Below are 14,708 nucleotides of genomic sequence, written 5' to 3'. Positions count from 1 at the left end.
AATAGAATACAATAGGCCACCTGTAAAACTAAGTCTAGACTTGACATTCATTCGAGAGATTTTTTTTCTTATTTCTCAGTTTATAATTTGGTTTGTTGCTTGAAAACTCGTTCAACTACACTGGGCACAACTCTAACTCGACAACCTTCACCTACTTTGCATGTCATGCACTTCACACTTGCACCGCATGAGGGCAGCAGAACAAAGGTAGAAATACCCCCAACTCCCAGGCAACACTCCCCATGTAAATTGTGAAGGTTGTGTTTAGCTGTCAGTTTCGCGTGGACTGCTAAAATTCAATTTTTCTATGTTTGTGGACATTTAAGTGCAGATGTGGATGCTTAACTTTGAGAAGGACGCTGTTTTCGGTGGGGTAGTGCGCGAGGTAAGCGTCCTCATCCAGTTGTCATTGACAATACGACAGCCTCACTGATGCTATTGAAATGTCATTGTGCCTCAGTGGTCTAGTTTTACCATTAGCAGGGCGATATACATATTCCTCTTTTTGTAGATAATTGTAGATCAACTTATAGGTAAGAATAATATAAATATTATCTCTTTTTGGTTAATGACAGCTTAAAGGCTAATGGCTAGCATCCCGAATCAAAGAATACACAGTCACTCCCTTTTATTTATTTAGCACAACAGTGGGGGATATTTGGAGTGATTTTGTGTAATAATTATTTTACGATTGGTTTATTCAAGCAGGCTTGTTTTGATAGCTCTCTGAAATGGTAACTCAAAGGTGTGAATGCTAATCATGCTAACAGTGAGAAACCTTAATAGAGATCAGATTTGTCCATCTAAGCTTTATAATATTAGCAAGACTTTTATTTGTCTCTTAAGAGCAAATAAGCCAGATGAGTCTACCCTTTAACAATAAATAATTTACTTGATTATTCAAATGCATAGTCCATCTTTAACTTAGTTGTCTAGTGGTCAAAGATCTGACTGGGTAAGTGGCGTTCAAACCCCATTTAACAGAAGTGTGTCAGCTCTAAAAGCCCTGTCAGTGGTTCATACACTGTTTCAAATGCATTCCTGAAGGAATTTTAAATATTGTTTCATATACATATGAACTAAATTGTGTCTGTTGTATAGGCCTACTATAGACAGAGAAAGAAAGTGAGAGTGGAAATAATATATTGCAAAGTTAACTTCTTAAAGGTTTTTTTCCATATCACGTCCAGAATGAATATCTAATCATAGCCTTCATCAACATTCAAGTGGATTTTGGTACAATATACTTCTGACTTTTGATATTATGTTTTTCATTTCTATATTAACATGGAAAAATATTACATGTGATGAAAAATATTGAGGATAGCATTTCTTTAGGACATAACAACTTAATTGTACACACAAATAATAAATCATTAAAATATCATATATATTATAGATTTCTTCCCAGTGGATATATATTGGTGTACATTTCACATGGGAAATATCTTTTGTCCCCTATGGAGTAGGATTTGTATATAACCCTTCAAAACTAAAACTAAACAATGACAAAATAAATAAACAAATAAAACAAAGCCCAGATTGACTGACCACATAGACTGTTTTTTTATTTTTTATTAATGTACTTTAGGACACTTTTGACAAAAGCATCATTAACTAGTGAATTTGTGATCATCATCATCATTTATTGTTGTAGAGTAAATATAGTAAGGTTGCGGTTTAAAGACTGAATTGTGTTTCCTGTTTCTCTCATCAGATGTTTATCATCACAGAAATGTGCTGACGTATGGGCTCAGCAGTTTGGCAATAACATGTCGTCCACTGAGACTGCTCGGGAGTTCCAAGCTAAAGAGCGCAAATGCAGAAACCAGCTGAAGAAGCGACTGGCAAATGCTCTGTCAAGAGAACTGAACCGGTAATTATCACCTTTAACATGAAAGACCTTGGTTATACTTTTTCAAAACTTGTCTGAAGTGGTCAGAGCCTGGAATATCAGTGTTGTTATATGATGCACTCTTAGCAACCAGTGTGGTCAAATCACACTAACCTGCTCTAGTGTTTGCACAGCTCATGCCACTCCCTTCAGTGATTTCATATGCAAACTCTAATCATTTGCTTTATGTGTACATGTAGTCTACCAATTAAAAGTGTGGAATAAAAAAAAAAAAGAAATTTCTATAAAAAAAATTTTTTTTATATATCTATATAGAGAGAGAGAGAGATTTTGTATTAGGACATTTTTTAAATAAATAATTCCGTTCACTAGTTTAGCATTAAAAAAGACAGCATTTAAGGAAAAATAGACTCATTGTTTATGGATGCACAATATGCCAGTACCACACATCTGATATTTGATTGATTGATTGATATTGGATATTTAATTTTGCATGCTTGCTTCCTCTCTTTTTAGATTTAGTATTTGAATTGTAATATTCTCCATTTATTAGTTGCTGCCCATATTAATAAAATTAATATCAACTAAATTATCAGTATTGGCCAGAATTGTAATATTGGTACACCCCTACTATTGTTCCTTTGAGAGATGAAGACTGTTCCATGCACCACTAGTCTTAGTCTTGTTTTCATAGTGATTTCCAACTGTTGAAAGGTTGTATCCTCTTTTTCATTCCAAACTGAAGTGCACTGTAGTCTTCTGCCATCGGTAAGCTTGTGGCATCACAACTGGTGCTGTAATTACTACTGATGGAACAGCATTTTTAGTTTGGATGGAAATGCAATTCCCTTCTCCACTTCTTCATCTCTGCATGCATACATCAGAGGAGAGAGGACTGCAGTCACATCAACACCCAGCACAAAGGCCTAGGGCTACTTAGGATTCTGGGTCACCTAAATTCGTCGCACTGCTGCAGAAGATGCCAAAATGATGCTGACAATGATGTTGATGTGGATGTGAAGTTGAGGGAAGAGATTTAATACCTTAGTATCTGTGATACTTAGTAATAGTTATGGTGTTCACTAATGGTTTTTTAATGTGTAGTAAGTCAGCCTGTTACTACACAATGAAAGCCTGTGTCAGTAAAATATAAAATGGGCAACTGAGATATAAAGTTTAAAATAAGATATGTCAGTGACATATCATAGTTAAAAAAAAGAAATATTAATTTACTTTTTCAAGCTCCTTAGAATACTACCAATACCACTGGTTAGTCTTTGTTATTTGTTTTCTTTCTTTTTCCTTCTACACATTTTTATGCTGAAGTACTATAGAAGCCTGTCTATGCCTAAAGCCCTATTCGCACGGGATTAGTATTATCTGGAGACCTTGTTTGATTTTGAAATTCCCCCCCCCCCCACATCTGAATTTCATGTGGTGCATTCGCACGGGATAAGCGAAGCCTGTGATTTTACTCGAATTTACTGACTTGTCTCCCGGATACCCAGATGTCAAGGCTTTGAGAGTCCCGTTCTATGGTCCAGATGGATTTTTAAAAAAAGAAATTAATATATTTTCGTGCGCTGTCTCATTTACATTTCACCAGGTTAAAATAATATCTCAAGCTTTATGCTTGATTTATTTGTAACACATTAACCTCAAAACCTTTTCAGCTTTCTCTTTCTGCAAATTGTATGGTGTAGCGATATGATGACAGCACCCAAAATACTATCAAACACAAACAAAACCCTCGAAAAATTATATGCGACCCGCCAAATGCTGGCCGAATCACAGAGATGTCGATTCGCCCGGGACTAATATTCTCACAGTACCTCGGTGTTCGGCGAAATATGGTAGGTCATTTGCGGGGGAATTTTTACTTTACAAATTACAGACATGGCCGATTCGCACGGGATTAAGATCACAGACAACCTCCGCAATTATTACAAATGACTGGAGGTCACCAGGTAATACTAATCCCGTGCGAATAGGGCTTAAGAGTACAAAAAAATAATTAAAAGGTAATTGCGGCTTTATATCTCACAATTGTGATTTCACACAGAGTGACTTTATTATTTTTTTTATTTCTTATCATTTAGACTTTATTTCATAACTTTATATCTCATAGTGTGACTTTTTCATATTTTAAACTCTGGGGGGGAAAAAGCAGGTTTCCGTTACACTGTAGAACCTTAGAATAGAAATGTATGTGTGTTTACATAACAGTTCTAGTGAAATTGTAGTTAGGTGGTGTTAGATGAAGTATTTTTGTTTTCAACCCAGATTTTCAACCATTAAGCTACATTATTTTTGCATAGTTTACTTGTGTATTGACACCTATTTTTAATAATAAAAATCCATAATGTAGCATCAGAAAATCTCTCAGCAGTGTTTTGCCGATTGCAGCAAAATAGCAAGGGGTGCTGAGCAATTTGTTTGTTTGTTTCTCAAAAGTAACAGAACTGCTGCATTTGTGTTTTTTTTTATATTATTTTGATGAAGATCTCTTTCTTTAACAGGCTGCTGCAGGAGGAGCAGGAGACTGACGTCACTCTGTGTGTGGGTTCTGCTTTTCAGCTGAAGGCCCACAGGGCGGTGCTGCTGGCCCGAGCTCCTCACCTCCTGCAGGGAACCGAAGCAACTACACCTGTCATCCACCTGCAGGGGATTGAACCTGCAGCCCTCAAGGACTTTATACAGTACATAATGGCATTTTCTGGGCTATTACTATAATAAATAGCATTAAAGTTGTTTTTGATCCTTTAAAAATGTAAAACAAAACCATAGAGCAGTCCTGTACCAGTCTGTAAAAGACTTGTGCGATACATGTTTGGTAACAAATTATATGTTGCACTTTCTGTAACAGAAAGGTGTACACAGAAGACAAGTGCCTGGTGAAGGAGAATAGCACCTTAAATATACACAACGGCCACTCGCTGGTAGTGAACGGCACTGCTGTAGACGGCCATGATGTTGACTCTCAGGTCAGCTTTGACCCAGGTAAGGACAACTTTTCCGGATATAATTTACATACTTTTTTCTTCACTGATTTGATCCAGAAATCGTATTGTTCTTCATTGATCAGTTCTGCCCACTGGAGCTGCATTAGTGCTAATGTCTGTTTGTGAATAGTAAGAGCCAGCGTTACAGGTTGTGGCCATGATACTCATTCTGCTTAATTTCTGTTTGTTTGTCAGGTTTAGAGCATTTAGGGCCAGCATCAGGGCTTGGGACAGATCTTTTGGCTCTGTATCAGAGGGCTGATATGTCTGACATCAGCATCCGGGTGGCAGATAGAGTCTTTTCAGCACACAGGTAAAATCATCTTGAGCATTTGCATAAATGTAGTCATTTGCTTGTAAATCTAGTATTTATTTTGGATAATTTAAAACAAACCTATGGCATAAAATCATGAAGTAATCAATTACATTGTAACTTTATACAGTGTAAAAAAGGACGGATTTTCTTTCTTCCGTTGAAGCACAGAATGCTCTTTGAAACATTCTCAAATCATATTGGATAACATGATCCTCAGGGAAAGGAAAACTTGAAATCGCATCATATGACCCCTTTAAATAATTAGTGGAGACAGTTTTGGGTTGGTTTGTGCTGATGTGCTCATCACGCATGACTAGCTTATGAATATTAAATGGACCATGTACAAATAATTTAAAATGACTCTTTTAAGTAGATTAATTAATAATATGCATATGTGCGCGAGCTGATAAGCAAAGCACACTGAGTGGATTGAGCGCACGGCGGTGCAGATGCGCGAGCTTGTCGAGTGAATATACACTATAAAAAGTGCTGGGTTGTTGGGTCAAATATGGGTCCAATGTTGGGTCAAATATGGACTAACCCAACTGTTGGGTTAAAAAGCTAATTTAAAAATGTAACCAAAATTTAACCCAACAGTTGGGTTAGTCCATATTTGACCCAACATTGGGTTGAAACAACCCAGCATTTTTTAGAGTGTACCTTTCTCACAGACATCACTGGAAAGTTTGTAGTTCGGTCGGATACATCAAAAACAAGTAAGTAAAACAATGCACAAGTTACTTAATGGTATGGAGAGAGAGAGAGCGAGAGAGAGAGAGAGAGAGAGAGAGAGAGAGAGAGAGAGAGCGCACGCAGCTCTGTAGTGTGATCATTGATGTTCACTCACTTAGCACACGCATCATTTGGATTAAAACTAAATCGTAAAAATAAGACCATTTATAGGGGCATTCACTATAAGCGTCATTTATTTTTAACCTTAGGCATACACGACTTTCTGGCTAAAGTGAATCTAGCAGCCTGTGTGAAATGCGCTAGGCTGTACTATTCTGCATCAGTACAAATACAGTGGGTACGGAAAGTATTCAGACCCCCTTAAATTCAGGCACTGCTCATCACCTGTCCAATACAGTCCCAACAGTGAAGCATGGTGGTGGCAGCATCATGCTGTGGGGGTGTTTTTCAGCTGCAGGGACAGGACGACTGGTTGCAATTGAGGGAAAGATGAATGCGGCCAAGTACAGGGATATCCTGGACGAAAACCTTCTCCAGAGTGCTCAGGACCTCAGACTGGGCTGAAGGTTTACCTTCCAACAAGACAATGACCTTAAGCACACAGCTAAAATAACGAAGGAGTGGTTTCACAACAACTCTGTGACTGTTCTTGAATGGCCCAGCCAGAGCCCTGACTTAAACCCAATTGAGCATCTCTGGAGAGACCTAAAAATGGCTGTCCACCAACGTTTACTATCCAACCTGACAGAACTGGAGAGGCTCTGCAAGGAGGAATGGCAGAGGATTCCCAAATCCAGGTGTGAAAAACTTGTTGCGTCTTTCCCAAAAAGACTCATGGCTGTATTCGATCAAAAGGGTGCTTCTACTAAATACTGAGCAAAGGGTCTGAATATTTAGGACCATGTGATATTTCAGTTTTTCTTTTTTAATAAATCTGCAAAAATGTCAACAATTCTGTGTTTTTCTGTCAATATGGGGTGCTGTGTGTACATTAATGAGGAAAAAAATTAACTTAAATGATTTTAGCAAATGGCTGCAATATAACAAAGAGTGAAAAATTTAAGGGGGTCTGAATACTTTCCGTACCCACTGTACGTGCACGTGTTGCGCGTGTTTTGCTTGCTTGAGTGTTTCTGCATTATATGAGTTGCTTTGGAATATAAATCGCAGCACGTTTCAGATGAAAAAAAAACGCTACTTCTATTACTGAAAATATCACAGTTAGGAGATGTATAACGAGTGGTTCCCTGCATTATTACAGCAAAGCGCGTGATTACAGTACTAAGCCGCTGCAATGGAGCAGCTCTAATGCTATTAAATTAAAGATGATGTACCATAGAGCAAAAAAATTAACAGTGAAAGTAACAAAAACTTGTAAAATACATTTTAATGGGCATAATTAAGTGGGAAAATAACCAAAGGATATAGAGACAAACCAAAAATTATTCAGATACCAGATATAATTTTTAATATTTTTTTACTAATGGGTGCAGGACACTATAGTTCATTTATGTAAGTGAGGATAGCAAAATAAAGTAAACTGTGACAAATTATACCCAAAATTTCTTCATACAGTGGACTACCAGTAAAACTGATACAAATTTGGGACCAAAAATTATTCAAAAAAAAAAAGTTCAGGTTTGCATGAACCTGGTTGACAGCATGCCCAGGAGACTACAGGCTGTCATTAAGGCTAAGGGTTGCCCGACTAAGTATTGATAGTTGTGTAAATACTGTCATACTAACAGCTGTCAAATTTTTGGTTGATTCTAATCCATTAGGCTACATACCATTCTATCAAAGTTATCTAACATTATCAAGCTGAATTTGTTCTGACTCAGTTTAACTCTGAGTTCTTGTTATATTTTATTACCATTTTCTAAACCATAGCGAATAATAGTGATACTGTGAGAAATCTTGAAGGTGTCTGAATAAATTTTGGTTTGACTGTATCTATTTGATAAATGAAGTTAACCAACTAACATTATACACACTCTTTTGGTTTCTGTACCCAATATTTAAAAAATTTACAAATGCAATAAAATATTGGTATCGGTACTCTGTATCGGCAAGTACCAAAAATAAAAGTATCGGTATCGGGCAAGTACTGGAAAAAGTGGTATCGGTGCATCCCTAATATATATATATATATATATATATATATGTGTGTGTGTGTGTGTGTGTATTTCTGTTATAACAACTCTCGGTGGGATTGGCATGGTAATGTACATGATAATGTTAATGTTTTTGGTCTTGGCGGAATAGATCTGCTGCTGCTGCTGCGGCAGAGCAAGTACCGAGACTTGCTACTGCCAATACATCCACAACATGCTGCTGTGAGCATGTAAGAAATATTGCTGCTGCAAATATAACATACATGAAATAACCCCCATATAGTATACATGAATCACCTCGTAGCAGATCTATACAGGTGGAGCTGGGGAAGGTGGAGGGTTTCTGAAGCAAGCTGCAACTGCTACGGCAAGCACTAGTCATATATTTGAATGTATATGACTTGGCTACCATTGGCTACCGATACAAGAGAGAACCAATCAGCTGTGCCATGTGATAAAGATGTCATTAGGTCAGATTGAGTTAGACCTATCGGACTGCGCCATCTAGAATTTCATGCCAAAACTCTGTGTGTGTGTATATATATACCTTCCCCAATTTTATGAGGTCTTCTTTATTTACTAGGCTTTTTTCTACATGCCCAAGCATATCAGTCAATGAATAATACACACATGCACATACATCTTCCAGGGCTGCTTTACAAATACCGAGCCAGGGTAATGTGGTGTGAAGCATGTGTGAGTGATATGGGAAGCTGATGTTGTCTGTGTGTATGTGTGTTTCTCCTTTCCCACAGGGCCATTCTGTGTGCACGCTCAGAGTATTTCAGAGCGATGTTGTGTGGCAGCTGGATGGAGAGTTTGTGTCAGTGTATCACTCTGCAAGGGTAGGTTATGCAGGACATCCATCAAAATGGGATAAATGACTGCAATATAGTATAAATATAAATATGCTTAGAAGGTAAAGTATGTGTAAAAGTACTGTACAGCCAGCCAGGTATTTTAACAACTCTATGTAGCTCTTGTCGGTTCCTCTTTTACCAGTTTCTCTTACTAGGAGCTCTTGAGGTTCAGGGCACCTATAAAATATTGTTTTGCTCACCATATATCATAAACTTGATACTGCAGGCCACTTTTACAACAGTGGATAACATTTCTATTCACAAAACCAGTTAAGTTGAGAGGTCGTGTGTGTGACCTCACATGTTCCAGAGTTCAGCATGAGTTCTCTACCTGATGAGGATCTTAGACTTTTTGTGGATTTTAGTCCATGTATGAGATCAGAGATGATTTTCTTCTAAAACCACACTTAGCATTTACTGTAACAGAACAGGAAAACATAATACTAATTGCTGATTTCCTGATTTCCTTTGTTAATGTTGATAGTGCACTATAGCCCTCCTCATCAGATCTTCAGAAGAGCTTGATCTGATCTCTGATTCTGACTGGTCGACAAGTGTAGGTGAAGATGTAGGTGGTGGCCAGAAATCCTCAAAGGTTGAATCTTGGTTTTGCCAGGCTGTGACATAAACTAAATATGTCCACCCCAACTTCCTTTTTCAATAGTAAATGTCAACACAGAACTGAAAACTGTGTTGTGCAAATAATTGAATGGGGTCTTTAACAGCACATTTTGAAAAAAACAAAACAAACAAGATATTTACTTTATAATAAGGTCTCAGTTTTTATACGCAAGTAAACTACAAACTACAAGTTTTTTTACTATGTAACATTAACAAAGGACAAAGATAGATAAATGTTATAAAAAATATATTAGGGAATGCATTAATTAATGTTAACAAATGAGACCTCATTGTGAAATGTTTTTTGTAGAGCTTGTAAAATGTCATGATCTAAATGTTTTTTTTGTTTTTTAATCAATCAGTCTGGGTCCAGATGAAATGGAAATTCTGCTTCATTTCATGTACGGTGCCATCCTAGACTTCCCACCAGGAACAAATGTCAGGTAAACACACACTCTGTTGTGATATTTTCTTTCTTCCAATGTTGTAAATGCAACAAATGCAATGGCTTTAGTCAGATTTGGCAGGAATGTCAAGACGTATGTTTGTTGTGTTTGATTTCAGTCAGGTTGTTTTAGCAGCAGACATGCTGGGCCTGGAGGGGCTGAAAGATGTGGCCGAGATGGTTCTGACTCGGGACTATTGCCGTTTTTTCCCCAAGGTAAGAGAGAGGATGGGGTCACGGCACACACATTCAGTCTATTAAAGGTGAGGAGTGTAAATAGTCTTTTTAAGCAGTGAGTCTGTTGTCAGGTAGCGCCAATAGTACTATCATCTTGTTGTTTATTAGCCTTTAGGGACACATTATGTGATTTGTATTTGTGAGCGAGTAAAATCTGGGCATTGGTTCAGCTTTTGTAGAGCATTTAATTTGTCAGCCAAAATGGCCTTATCCCTGTGTTGTGGCTCCAGACGAGGATTCCTCTCATTTAAGTTGTCTGATATGGGTGTAACATCTCTTTCTTCAGCCGTATTTTGCCATTTTTCTTCTTCTCTTAGAATAGAAGCACTGCAGCAGACTCACACCATGTTTACACAGCAAGTGCAGACTGTCATGATCGTAAGATCTCTGGTACAAAAGCAGTAGTGGGAGGCAGCACAAGTCAAGAAGCATAGTGTTTGACAGCCTTCTCGCAATTCGTGAAGAGCAGTTTTGTTTGTGCTTCCGAGTCTTTCATTCTCACTCCCACCTTTCAAGAATACTTTAAAACAAGGCTAGTTTGTGTACTTTTCAGCCATCCTACACAGAGATGAAAGAGGAATGCATTTACTCTCTCTACTCTTTCAAAATAATTTGACCTTTTAAGTGTTGGAAAAACTTGATTAAAGGTATGCTAAGAATTTCGTTTTCCCCCTACAGAAATGCATAATACTTTTGATAAACTATTTAAAGATTTGGGGATGCTAAGATTTTTTTTGCAATGCTGCAGTTATTTGATTAAAAAAAATACAGTAAAAATTATTTTATTGTAAAATGCCTTTACAATTTAAAGTAACTGTTCGGTACTTCATGTATTTTATTTCTGTGATGATAAAGGTGAATTTTCAGCAGCCATTACTCTAGCCTTCGGTGTCACTTGATTCTTCAGAAATCATACTTATGTGCTGATTTGGTGCTCAAGAAACATTTCTTATTGTTGTCAATGTTGTGCTGCTTAATATTTTTGTAGAATGTGAAACATTTTTTGTTAGGATTCTTTGATAAACAGCATTTTATTGAAAACGGCATTTATTCCACTTAATTTTATATTAAATAATGCATTCATTTTTTCCCCCTAAAATTACATTTTGGCAAGTTCCTTAACACGCATAGCATACGTTTATTCAGCAGAGGTTGTTTTCGTCTCACTCGCACAAACAAATATTGTATTTTGTAAACTCCATCAAAACACTTGCAAACACAATCTAATATATAAATAGTAAAATTAGAAGAAGTCAATAACAAAACAACATTGCTCACACTTTATGAACATAGTCTTAGTTTACAACTAATTCTATAATCATGTCCATAATTCAGTGGTCCAGACTTTAATGCTTTTGATTCTATTTTGCAAATTGTATATTTCTGCCTGCTACACTCTTAAAAATAAAGGTGCTTCACGATGCCATAGAAGAACCTTTTTGTCTAAATGGTTCCATAAAGAACCTTTAACATCTGAAGAACCTTTCTGTTTCACAAAAGGTTCTTTGTGGTAAAAGAAGGTTCTTCAAATTATAAAAAGGTAAGAAAGAGATGGTTCTTTAAAGAACCTTTGACTGAATGGTTCTTTGTGGAGCCAAAAATGGTTCTTCTATGGCATCGGTGTGAAGAACCTTTTAAGCACCTTCATTTTTAACAGTGTACATGTCAAAATACAGTTTTCCTGTAGTGTTCACATTAACATTTCTGTGATTGACGGTGATTTGTTCATGGGTGATTTCACTTGTTGAGCTTCAGTGACCATACAATTTCACCATATGAGTAGAATAGCTTTAATTTTCCCCTTATCATGTATGATTTGTAATAACCCATAAAGAGTCATTTCTCCATCATTTACTGGTAATCAGGTGCTTTGTAATAGTAATTTCTGAAGAAATTTTGCAAATTGTAGCTTTCATGAAGTTCTTCAGTGTAAGTATGATTTAAGTTGAATAAAATATAATTAAACACAAGCTTCAGACAGCTGAACTCTATACTGTATATTAGCTTGTGGCAGGCTTCAGGCTATCGATCCACTAAAATGTTTGAGATGAGGTGTGAATATCAAGAGTCAGGCCTTCTCATTTTCTGCAGCCCATTGATGGAGTTCAGAGATCTATACTGGAGTGCCTCGCCATTACCCACTCTATAGGCCTGCAGGATCTCTACTGCTCCTGTGTGAGGTGAGGCATTTTCTGCACTTCTGTGGATGCTACTGCTTTAAATAATGGTTTTTAAAATGACTCTCCCTTCTTTTCTGATTGTACTGCTCCATTAAGGGTCATATGCAGTGCACTGTACAGTGCAATTGAATCACTAAATAATAAATGACTAAATAAATCAATAAATAATACAGGTTTCAAAATGCTTTTTATTTCTGAGGTTATGCTTCTGTCCAAATGTGGATGCAATCGGTTTTGCAGATATTTATTAAACATTTAAAACAAACCCATTTTCACATCAAATGTTAATGTTTGGCACAATTGTTAAGCCAAAAAAATTGAAGTGGAGACTAGAATTTGCCGACCAAAAGAGTATAATGCTGGGTTGTTTCAACCCAACTTTGGGTCAAAGATGGACTAACCCAGCTGTTGGGTTAAATTTTTAAATTACATTTTTAACCCAAAAGTTGGGTTAGTCCATATTTGACCCAAAGTTGGGTTGAAACAACCCAGCATTTTTTAGAGTGTAGACAAATCCAAATCAAGTTCTCTTGACTTGCTCGTACAATACCAAATCTGTTCTTCTCAATGCCTCAAAACATTTGCAAACCAGTAAAAATGTATATACACACACGCATATATATATATATATATATATATATATATATATTACACACACACACAGTGGGGCAAAAAAGTATTTAGTCTATATGGCTTGTAGGAATTTTAGCCCATTCCCCAGTGCAGAACCACTTCAACTCGGTGATGTTGGTGGGTTTCCTCCTATGAACTGCTTGCTTCAGGTCCTTCCACAAAATTTCAATTGAATTAAGGTCCGACTCCGGAATTTGACTCAGTCATTCCAAAACATTAACTTTGTTCTTCTTTTTTATTCTCTGGGGCGTTTTTGGTATTTTCGCCTAAATTTAACATACTCAAATTCAAATGTTTACCCTACACACATACAATGGAGGAAATTGAAAAAAAAATGGTTTCATTGTAAAGAAAACCCTTTGAAATACAAAATATGAGTGTAATTCTTTATAAACAACATTATATATTTTTCAAATATTACAATAAACACAAAAAAAACATAGGCGCTTTTGGAGTTTTAAAACAAATTGTTTTTTTGAAATTCTGTAATTCAGGTTCTATTAGGTCCAACTCTCTGCAATTTACTTTGTTTGATGCCACTACATGCCAAAAAGTACCAGAAAAAAGAATCTTTCAAATAACAGCTTCTAAACAGGAGTTACTACATTATATCTGAAGCGAGTCGAATTGTCTATTTTTGCATCTAAATGTGTCATTGTGAGTTTCCTTTCCAAAAACAGGCTTTATAAAACACATTAGCCCCAGAATCCTATTTTACTTTGTGCCATAAGCACTTTAATTGATTATTAATTGAATTATGTTTAATTTTTATGTTTTTCTAAGTAGTAATATACAAAATGGCACAAGCGAATTGGACCAAATTTCACATATTGTGTTGTTCAACAATCAGTTGAATTATTTCAGGATGCACAAGACTGTCTACATTATAAAATATATCTGGTCTATCACAATCTAAAATAGAATCCATATCCTCCAGCTTTATATCATTCCATTTATGTGCATTCTGTATTGGGATACTGCTTCACAGCATCTCTCACCTCATCAGTTGACTCACTCCTGTATCCAGCATCTCTCCATGACAACACTGTATCATCCGTGGTCCAGAGCGGACCTAATTTGCTATCCGGCAGCTAGCTATAACATTCAGTGTCAAACAAACACACATCAATTCATCCACACCGCACTGTAACAATCCATGTATATTTACTGTATATTCACTGTATATTCACTGAAATGCATAATGTACTGTACTTTTCGGTCAATAAACAGTGTTTCATAATGCTAGCTGTGCTATCAAGTTTCCAAACAATTTACCTTTATTCCACACCGCTCTGTCCCTTCTCCTCTGAACGCGCTGATCATTTCCTGCTTTTATGAAGCCCTTCTCTCAGAAATACACGATGGCCTCTGATTGATTAGCTGGCCCAGTGCGTTGTGATTGGCTAAACCGCCTCTAGCGTGCGTTTAAACGTCCCGCCCCTCAACATAGCGGCATGTGCTCCGGTTGTATTGTAAACAATGATGTTGTCTATATTGCTTATCAGTTTGAGCCCGATTGAGGATATTAGTGAAGAGGATTGCGCAGAACCTGTGCAAGCACGGCTTTTAATGGTAGGCCTAAGATTTTTGTTTGTTGTTGTCTCATACTTTTAGATACGCTGTTATTTGTAAATGCTACTGCATCTGTTAGCTTTTAATATACGCTTTTATTCTGATTAAAGCTTTAATACAGTACGGCAACTGCACGCGCGTCCATGTATAACGCTTCTCATAGCTATAGTATGTGAAAAT

At 36.8% G+C, this 14,708-nt stretch overlaps 1 protein-coding gene across 1 annotated transcript in view; it reads left to right on the top strand.

Moving 5' to 3' along the window:
- Positions 1–234: 234 nt before the first annotated feature.
- Positions 235–14,708, top strand: part of btbd8 (BTB domain containing 8) — a 30,257-nt gene continuing 15,783 nt past the window's right edge. Inside the window, exons 1-9 of the mRNA XM_016238163.1 lie at positions 235–385; positions 1,718–1,876; positions 4,375–4,554; positions 4,722–4,855; positions 5,053–5,170; positions 8,736–8,825; positions 9,824–9,904; positions 10,026–10,122; positions 12,235–12,323. Of these exons, the coding sequence (XP_016093649.1) occupies positions 1,773–1,876; positions 4,375–4,554; positions 4,722–4,855; positions 5,053–5,170; positions 8,736–8,825; positions 9,824–9,904; positions 10,026–10,122; positions 12,235–12,323 (893 nt within the window). The 5' untranslated portion in view covers positions 235–385; positions 1,718–1,772. The remainder of the gene's footprint in view (positions 386–1,717; positions 1,877–4,374; positions 4,555–4,721; positions 4,856–5,052; positions 5,171–8,735; positions 8,826–9,823; positions 9,905–10,025; positions 10,123–12,234; positions 12,324–14,708) is intronic.

Source organism: Sinocyclocheilus grahami, unplaced genomic scaffold (assembly GCF_001515645.1).
Source record: "Sinocyclocheilus grahami isolate Dianchi unplaced genomic scaffold, SAMN03320097.WGS_v1.1 scaffold533.1, whole genome shotgun sequence".
Lineage (NCBI taxonomy): Eukaryota > Metazoa > Chordata > Actinopteri > Cypriniformes > Cyprinidae > Sinocyclocheilus > Sinocyclocheilus grahami.
This window is presented reverse-complemented; position numbering and strand designations above follow the sequence as displayed.